Raw genomic sequence first — 9,383 nt, forward strand, 5'->3', positions numbered from 1 at the left:
GTTTCTGAAGGACTTAGATAAATCATAATGATAATTATATTTCAAACCAAGGTATGCAAAAAATAAAAATGCTGCCTTTCTATTTATGTGGACAGTGAATTTGTGTCACTCGTGCCTCTCCCCAGAAATGCGAGAACTTGCCTCGCAAATCCAAGATGGCTGCCATTGTAACGAGAAATCCTCGCTTATTGAGGGGTCTGTCTGCGTTTGTTTGGCAGTGCAGCCTTCCTAGCATTACGATGGGTTTGTCCAAAAAACAACTGAGATGGAAGGGACACAGTGAATGGCAAAATAGAAAATACAAAAAGGCACACATTGACTTTGCGCGCAGCAAAGAGTTTGGAAAATTATCTCTCGAAATCATCACAGCAGTGCGCGGTGAGATGAAATTCCTGGCAGTTAACAACAGCGAAAAATATAGTCATTTTGGGTGATGCTCTATAACTGAAGAGGGCTGTTACATACATATATTGCCAGCGGTCTGTGGATCCCAGAGATTTAGAGCTGACGTACTACTCCTAATAACCACTTTAAATGAATTAGAATTACATATATTGATTAACGCGTAAGTTCTCCTCACATTTCAATACATAATTAAGGTAATAGGCGATGAGAATATGCAACGTTATCGGCTAAACGATGATATATCATGATATAACTCCTTATTCAGTTAGTACTGTGATGAAAAGATCCTGTTAACGATACAATAAAGTTGTGATGCGCAAAATTAATTAAATTAATGAGTTTGATCATTGCATGGTGTTGGAATGCTCTCAAGGACACTGGTTGTTTTTTTCAAATGTCACAATGTTCCTGTTGTCTGGAGGTTCTTAAGTAAACTTTAATGCTGTTTTTATTGAGGATAGAGTATGGACAAGATGTGCGAATGAACCCTCGCTTGGAGAAACTTGTTGAAAAAGCTCGATTAATAAGCATGCCTAAAAGTACCATCGAAAAGGCAATCAAAACTGGTGCAGGGGTAAGTAAAACTACCTTTGGATGATACTTTTTCACATGATTATGTCACAATGTACAGCAATATTACAGTGATTATAACTTACATTTATTAGTACTGTGTTAGCTTTCTTCCTCGACATCTAATCACTGCTGGTGAGAATTTTAGGCCTTGTGGGTAGATGCCATAGATATAAATGCTATAATACTGAATATACAGTTTTAATTTAATAATAAAGTGAGCATGTGAGTTTGTACGGGAGAGTGTGAGCACAAAAGTATGTGTGATTCAACAGAAAACAAAAAAAGAGAAAATGTGACTTAAGAAACTAATCCAGGGTTCATACACTTTTGACCTGTTAAAATTCCATGACTTTTTCCATGACCTTTTGAAAGATTCCATGACCTAAGGTACACGAGCTCTGTTGCTTTACCTGACTGCTCACACGTACTTTTCACGCTGACCGATTGGTTCACTTGAAATGCCTGAAAATTTGCATAAATTTCATGCAAGAATGCATTGTGAAAGAATGTTTGCAAACATTCTCACAGTGCATGCTTCTGTTTATTTCTAATAAAATTAAATCTGATTTTTGGACTCGTCAGTTAACTTTTCAACTATGGGTCTTATTGCCTTTTACTCATAGAGAGCATATTGATTTTCCATGACTTTCCATGACCCACACCTAAATTTCATGACTTTCCAGGCCTGGAAAATGAAATTCTGAAATTCCATGACTTTCCAGGTTTTCCATGATCTGTGCAAACCCTATAAATATTATAAAATGAATTTACTATCACTGGTGTATCTGTTGTAGTTCAATTTTATCCTTGGTTCAAATTTTATTTTTCCTTTGTTTCAAACTCAGTATCGTACATTAACATGACCAAGAACAAAGGAAAATAAAATTTGAACCAAGGATAAAATTGAACTACAACATATCCAATGGAAAAATAACTTTGATGTCAACATCTGAGAAACCTAGTACTTGAAATGAACTTAATTGACAGGCACTTGGAAAAAAGAACAGACTGTACTTATAATAGCAAATGTATCATGTACAAGTAAGAAGTGTATAAATGTATGAGTAAACTGTGCAATCTTATGGGGTACTGTGTTACATTACATGAAAGCTTGAATAGAAGAAAATATTTGAAAATTCTACTATTGTTATTTCAAACAGACTGATGTATGGAAATTCTGAGTAGTTACTACAAGCCTGTCAATATAAGTTAAATGTAGGTGTTTTTCACTGATTTGCAGGTTTTGTACTTATTTGTTTTAAGGCAAAGGATAACCCCTTTGAGACTCTCTTGCTCGAAATTAAAGGACCAGGAAGTTGTGGACTTCTTGTGCAACTGCTAACAACCAATAAAATCAAAGCAAAAAGTGAAATGAACACAATCCTACGGAAAAAAGGGTAAGTGTCAGTATGTTGATGAATTCTGACAGGAATAACCCGTAAGCCCTAAGAGTGACTAACGTCTTATTTGTCTTTCCATTAACCCCCTGAATTGCACTTTATTAAGGTTACACGATTAAAGGAAATGATCACCAACTTAGGCAGGGGTGGATCCAGGAAATTTTTGATCGGAGGGTCCAAACTTTGGTTCAGAAAGGACTGTTGGACTCTTTTGAGGCAAATTACTTCACCCCCACACCCCCTCCCACTAGTCATGGTTGCACGTTATAATTCCTTGGCCGCTTACTGTTTACTTGGATTCATTAAAAAATCAGCAAGTTAAAAAGTGATATACGATCCTGTCGATGTAAGAATTTCAGTCTCAAAGTTGTAAGCGCAGGGTCTGATAGGGGTCCAGACCCCCCGGACCCTCCCCCTGGATCTGCCACAGTTAGGCAGACCTTAATTGTTAAACAAATTCTCTTTGTTAGCACCTTTACCTTACAAAATGCATAGAGAACAGAATTGTATTGCTCTGATGGATGATATTTAAAATTCATTAAAAACATATAAAGACAATCTAAAACCATGAGACTTGTGAGGTTTTGGCATTTCATTTAATTCCAAAGGTTGTTTAATTCAACTTAATCTTTTTTGGAATTTTCAGGGGTGTGTTTAAAGAGGCAGGATCAGTGTCTTTTCTCTATGATTACAAAGGTAACATCTGGAGAATTTCCTAGGTATTGCAATCTTTGTCACTCAAATTTAGGGAAGAGTCTATACTATATACACATTACAGACTAGATCAACTCCCCAGACGTATTGGGGTAAAATGTTGACCAGTAAGAAATTATGCCAAACAGGCCTGAGGAGGTTCTTCTTAAAAAAAGGTATTAATGTTAGTTGTATTGTTGATAAGTGGAAGTGTTACAGCCTAGCATATAGCTCGCAAAACTTATCCAGTCACTGTGAAATAAATAAGATGTAATCATGCCCCAGTTATTTGAAGGTTGGATAAGGCTATTGTGATATTATTTATGAAGTAGTGGTCAAAACCACTGATATATAATATTGCTTTTACAAAAAAGCATGGCAATGACGTTCTTGTAAATTGGTTGAGGTTGATTTGTTTACTTGATTAAAAACTGTTTGGTTGAGTTTCTTGTTTTTGCTCATTCATAAGGACCAACACAGCTATCCACTAGACAAATATCAATGTGGTGAATAGTGCAGTATGTTTTGTAAACACTTACCTGCTGGATAGCAATTTAACCATTGAATAGTGTCATTCACCCTTTTTTCCACTGTTCTCAGGAGGACATATTGCTTCTCTTCTTGCTTGAGATACCAGTCCAGTCCTTGACATTTTTTTAGGTTCCCATAATGGTTCATTGGTTCCTAGTTATTATTCCTGGTTGGAGAGAGGTACTGTGTGAGCAAAGTGTCTTTTTTAAGAACTTTGTATGGTGTTGTTTAGCTGGGATTCAGTGCAAGATCTAAGTACACCCTACATCAACCTAACATTGGAAGTCTGTGCTTTTTCTTTCAACTTTAGAGCACCTGAGTCTCATAATAATGATAGAACAATTTCTTGTGAAGTAATTGTGATTAATATATTTACTAATGTTTTCTCACACAGGAACAATAACCATGGAAGATTTTCTTTTTACGGAGGAAAAACAGGAGTTACCTGATTATCCTGACTATGAAAGTATTGAAAAGGTGAGTCACTTTGATTTGTAATGCGAGTCTGTCTTGATAGAAAATTTAAAACATTACAATTTCCTGCATTAACTGCTACACGTATGAGTGTAAATTTTAAGTGTGTTCCACTTTATTTAGTTTGGCAACTGCTAGAGAAAAAAGCAAGATTGTCAGTACTAGAGTTTATTTATTTTTACTGAGCAGAGTTTTTAGCATAATTAAGACAGGGATAGAGTGATAGAAGTTTTGTCTCATTTTAGTCACTGTTATTATGGTACACATCGACCATATACACTACTTACACAGTAGAATAAAGGCTGATGGTTCGGAAGAAACTGTTTGGGGCTGCATTGGTGGGGGTAACGAGATAATTAGGATATATCAACAAAGTTGAAATGGTAAATTGGCCACCGTAACGATTACAAAAGCTGACGTTTCGAGCGTTAGCCCTTCGTCGGAGCGAATAGAGGAATTGTGGGTTGTGGCAGAAAATGGAGCTACGTTATTGGTGGGAACATGGCAACAAGAAAAACAAGAATAAATTAGTGGAATGAAAAGCGTTCATTGATCCCTGTGGGATTTAGACTGCCGGTTTGAAAGATGAGCTTTTGTTCAAGATTTTTACGGCTTTCCGTGCTACCTAAGAGTAAGGAAAGACCGCAGATTGCCATAGTAGAGACTGAATAGTGGTCAAATTTAAAACAAGATTTGTATCCTCTGTAGGCAGAAGAAATAGCAATTGAATGTGGGGCAGAGAATATGTTCTTTAGTGAATCTGAAAATGGAACAAAAAATATAAAGGTATGTCAGTGTGAAGGGCCTTAATCACTGATATGTACAGAAATTGTATATATTAGTCTGTTTACATTTGGAACTGGACTCTTTTATGAAGTATTAATAGCATTCCTACTAAATTATACAAACATAAAATTTCAATTTTGACTTGAAATCATTCTTTGTTTGGTTTTTTTTAGCACAGTCTTATGATGTAATAAAATTGTTGTTATTGGTGATTGTTGTTGTTGGTTTTTTACTATCAATGTGAATTAACACTTCAATGTATCATTTGAAAGTGTTTCCCTGAGTCAAGTGGTCACTCAATAATACATAGAGTCAACGTATACAATATATAACAATTACAAGATTTCAAATGAGGACTGTGCAAAACACCTACTGTACTAGATGTATTCACCAGAGAAAGTTTCATCCACACAAAAACAATAATCGTTAAGGTGTCAATCTGATTCTCCCTAATATTCCAATTATTGTAGCCCAGAAATGTCCCACCAAGGTTATACCTCACCCTTCTAAATCCCTTGCATCTTCTGAAGTGATCTTTTTTATGATGATATTGTTTCACCCAATCAAAAGTCCATGCATTAAGAATTATAAATTATAACCTCTGACCATGCATGATCTCCATTACTTTAAATGCAATTTGCTCCCACCAGAGCATAACCACCAGTTATTTTACCTTGCTTTCAGTTCATCTGTGCAGTGGAAGATGTGAAACAAGTTTATAATGACTTATCCAATAAGTTCCCAGATGGAGTTCTCTCATCAGAACTGGAATACTTTCCACGAACACTTGTTTCTTTGTCTGAAGAACCTTTAGAGCAAGCAGAAAGACTGATAGATACCCTAGAAGATCATTTGGATGTAGTTAGAGTATATGACAATATCAAGGAGTTTCCTAGTTACACTTGCAAATTGTTCTGTTCCACGTGACAGATCTTTCTTAACTTTGGAGTTGACACAAACTGCCATTCATAACCCCCCAACTTATAAGCTCTCTCTAGTTATAGGCCCATCTACTGATAAACGAAAAAAATTACAGCCAGTTATGAGCTATAAGCCGCCCTTTAGCTTTTCTTGTTTTGAGAGATAGTCACTTAGCACAATGTGACATTTTGAAGCTTAATTCACCAGTAAATGCAAAACATATTACAATCTGCACTGGGATAAATAAGTTGCAATTGCTCTTGCTATTCCAGTTGTAAGCCCCCTCAGATATTTATAAACTGTTCTAGAACTGCATACAGAATTGTAAAAGCTGAGGGCTTATAAGTAGCAGTTTACAGTGAGCAGCAGACTGCTTATGTTTAAAATTTTCAGACATACCCGAGGTTAAATTGGCAAAATTTAAACCAAGCCAGTTGTGAGGGGGTTCATTTAGAAAAGTCAGAGGTCAACTGAATTTCGTAAATTATTGAGCAATCAAACTAACCAAGCATAGAGGGAAATATGGTCTATATTGAGCAAGAGAAATAAAGATTGTGAGAAAGCTTCTTAAAATTAAGTTTTCAGTGAGAAAACATCAATTTAAAGAAACTGAAATTTGGCAAATATTTTGCATATCATGCTGCATTTTATATCCTCTTTATATCAAGGGAGTGACTGTTAGGTTGGCTTGAGTCCTATAACCTGGATAAAAGTGGAAAAAAAAGAGAAGATCCTCCTATTCAATTCCTTGTCATAAGTTCGTCATGTTATTCATCACTTTGAAAATAAAAGACATGACTTGGATCAAGGTTTGTCTACTTACCATTTCATATCGAACCGGTTCTCATGGAATAATTGTTTAAAAGATAAAAGTCTTCAAATACAATCTATTCAAAATGTGTTATTTAAACAATTTATTGTTTTGAACGTAAATATTGTCTTCCAACATGTAAATATATCATCCTACAAAGTAATAAAATTTGCTGCTTATATATGGATAGGGCTCTCACTAATAAAAGGAGAATATGACGAAGGGCGTTATGACTACTTGCTCTTCAAGTAGAAAAGACACTTAAAGCCTAAGGGAAGACCAAGGTGCATGTTCCCTAATGGTTGGGAATATAAAGATTTGAACCATTTCACACACTCTGACATATTCAAAGAAATGTGCCACTCGGTTGGCAAAGTAACAAACAACTACAAGTTAGATATCAGTGGGGAACTACAACAGATGTATGTAATGCTCTGGATCAAGAGCTCTAGGTTGTAGACCTGGCTACAAAATCCGATGCAATGCTGGGGGGGGGGGAGGGGAGAGAAACCTTCAGTGACTAGTATTCTATACAGGGGGAGTAGTAATACCCAATGACACATGCTAAAAAAGAAAAACTGCAGAAGCCCCAACCCACTTAGACTTAAAGTTGACAAAAAAAGGAGCAAATACATGTATCATTGTGGAATGTTGAAATAACTTTCAAGCGAGAAGTCTGTGCATAAACTTTTACATTAACTTCACAACAATTTTCTTCATTTCTTTAAAGTCAGCTACAAGGCTGTCAGAAAGTTTCAAAGTCCAAGGCAGTTAAGAAATAGGTGGCAAGACAACAGGGTATGAACCAGACTGTAAGCGAGGTTTCAAACAAACAGGGCATATGTATTTTCTCTTTTTCATGCTGAAGCAGAATTTAACATTGTAATTCCTAGATTTGAATAACTGAATGTCCCAGCTTCAGATCCTCCCCTTTGTCAGACATTTATAGGGCTTGACGCTCACGGTAGCCCACTAGCCACAGACTAGTGGAAAATCAGTTCTGGCTAGTGGTCTTTGATTTCCACAAGCCAGTAAACAGACTGAAACTGTCGTAACATCTAAGACATCACCAGCCACTTGGCTAGTAAGTTGAAAAGTTAGTGTTGAGCCCTGCATTTAGATTTGTTTTCATTAGTCCAAAGATCACATTCTTTACTATACCTTGTGAATTAATAACCAAGTAGTTTCCCTCTCATTAGTGGAGATCTTCAAAAAAATGTATCAATTTACATGTATGTTCCATTTACTCTACTTCACTTTACATTTAGTGTTTTCCAAGTACAGTCTAAAGGTACTACTAAAGAAGAAGATATTACTTTCTTGAGTTCCATGGGATCACACAGCCAAACAAGAGAAAGTTACCTGTTTTGGATAGCTTCAAAGGCATTTCCATATAGCTTTAGGCATATATTGCACTAACAAAAAGCACACACTTAAACTATGAATACTAATACATGAAGCAAATTGCCAATCTAAAACAACACTTGAGCTCTGTAATGCTTTTGAAGTTTGTTTGCTTTGACTGAGATATCCACTGTTCTTCTGGCTTGTTGCTTGTTTTGTAGCCTGACATCTTTAACTTTTTGGCGTGATACACTTCCAATGGTGCCATGCCAACCAAGAGCTTTATAATCAGCCACAATTTTGTGGATCACCTTTGAATGACGACTTCTCTCTGGAGGCAAGCTTTGCTTATAGATATGACGTAAATTACGATGACCAATTTTAGCTCCTGATGGCAGGCAAAGTTCTAATGTCTGTTCATCAACTGCTAATGTGTTCTCTCTTTCAATTTCATCACTGCCATTTTCTTCACTGGGATCATAATCAGGGTAACTACTACTGAAATCATAAAAATCAGCATACTCCAAAATAGCATCTCCTTCATAGTCTATTTTTGTGTGGCCCTTGTCAACCATGTGCTTTTGCACAGCTTCGGTAGAAAAGAAGTTCTTTCCCTTCTCATTACAATAAAGACAGATGTTGCCAATACCAACCTTTTCACCCAGGTAGGTCAGTAATCCTTTCAGGTCCACTACAAATTCTAAGTCAGGTATGAAAAAGCTGTGCGAGCGTGTCATGTGTCTCATGCTGTCTTCCAAACTGACGCTGTGATGTGGACAAAACAGACAATCTGTCACCTCCAAAGCTTCTTCCTCAAAGTCACTATCATAGTCATCGTCTTCATTACTAGATGAGTCAGCATTTTCAGATGCACTATTCTGTTTTCTTATTCCTTGCTTCTCCAACTCTACCTTCTCCACAGAAAGACCTTTTCTCATCATATTTTCCTCCTTCTTGGATTTAGCAATCTCCAATTCTCTATGCTTCTTTGAACTCATGTGGTTCGAATAGGCGTTCTCAGAGGAAAAAGTCTTGTTACAAAGCTGACAATTCATCGTTTTCGTTTTACTCTGCTGCTGTGCCTCGGCTTCAGCCTTTTGCTCAAGAACTTTTTGCTGGAAGACTTCTGCGGTTACAGGAGGCATTTCTGCGACTTTTCTTTTAAGATTGTACCGATGCCAATCAGTTTTGTAGTGACGACGTTGAATTTCACCATCGGCAAAAGCCACGCGACATGTTATGCACGTAAACAAAGGCATTTTAGCGTTATCCCACCTTTTGAAAATTCAGAAGAATCTTTTAAATCACACCTCACTGGTAAACAAGCGTTAAGATAATCCCGGAAGCGGTAAAAAAAAAAAAAAAACAGAAAAATACTGCACTTCAAGCACCTTCTATACTGTGCATTACACCAACGTGGTGGAAATGTTCTTTCCAAAAAAATC

General features: G+C 36.5%; 2 protein-coding genes across 2 annotated transcripts; one reads left to right on the forward strand and one right to left on the reverse strand.

Annotated features, from left to right (window-relative positions):
* Positions 1-105: 105 nt before the first annotated feature.
* Positions 106-6,779, forward strand: LOC111331930 (uncharacterized). The gene is made up of 7 exons (XM_088740757.1): positions 106-378; positions 867-979; positions 2,242-2,375; positions 3,025-3,074; positions 3,997-4,079; positions 4,785-4,862; positions 5,547-6,779. Exons 1-7 carry the CDS (start codon positions 156-158, stop codon positions 5,787-5,789), a joined length of 924 nt encoding a protein of 307 aa, XP_088596883.1. The 5' UTR covers positions 106-155; the 3' UTR covers positions 5,790-6,779.
* On the reverse strand, positions 6,681-9,356 carry LOC111331931 (cytoplasmic 60S subunit biogenesis factor ZNF622). Its single transcript, XM_022937163.2, has one exon. It carries the CDS (start codon positions 9,195-9,197, stop codon positions 8,067-8,069), a length of 1,131 nt encoding a protein of 376 aa, XP_022792898.2. The 5' UTR covers positions 9,198-9,356; the 3' UTR covers positions 6,681-8,066.
* Between the last annotated feature and the right edge of the window lie 27 nt (positions 9,357-9,383).

Source organism: Stylophora pistillata, chromosome 12 (assembly GCF_964205215.1).
Source record: "Stylophora pistillata chromosome 12, jaStyPist1.2, whole genome shotgun sequence".
In the NCBI taxonomy this organism is placed as follows: Eukaryota; Metazoa; Cnidaria; class Anthozoa; order Scleractinia; family Pocilloporidae; genus Stylophora; species Stylophora pistillata.

What these genes read in the sequence shown, in the direction of transcription:
- LOC111331930 (XM_088740757.1), top strand. Translation starts at nt 156, where the DNA reads ATGGCTGCCATTGTAACGAGAAATCCTCGCTTATTGAGGGGTCTGTCT. An exon ending in CAATCAAAACTGGTGCAGGG is followed by an intron (nt 980 to 2,241) that starts GTAAGTAAAACT and finishes ATTTGTTTTAAG; the next exon opens with GCAAAGGATAACCCCTTTGA. An exon ending in ATGGAACAAAAAATATAAAG is followed by an intron (nt 4,863 to 5,546) that starts GTATGTCAGTGT and finishes CCTTGCTTTCAG; the next exon opens with TTCATCTGTGCAGTGGAAGA.
- LOC111331931 (XM_022937163.2), bottom strand. Translation starts at nt 9,197, where the DNA reads ATGCCTTTGTTTACGTGCATAACATGTCGCGTGGCTTTTGCCGATGGT.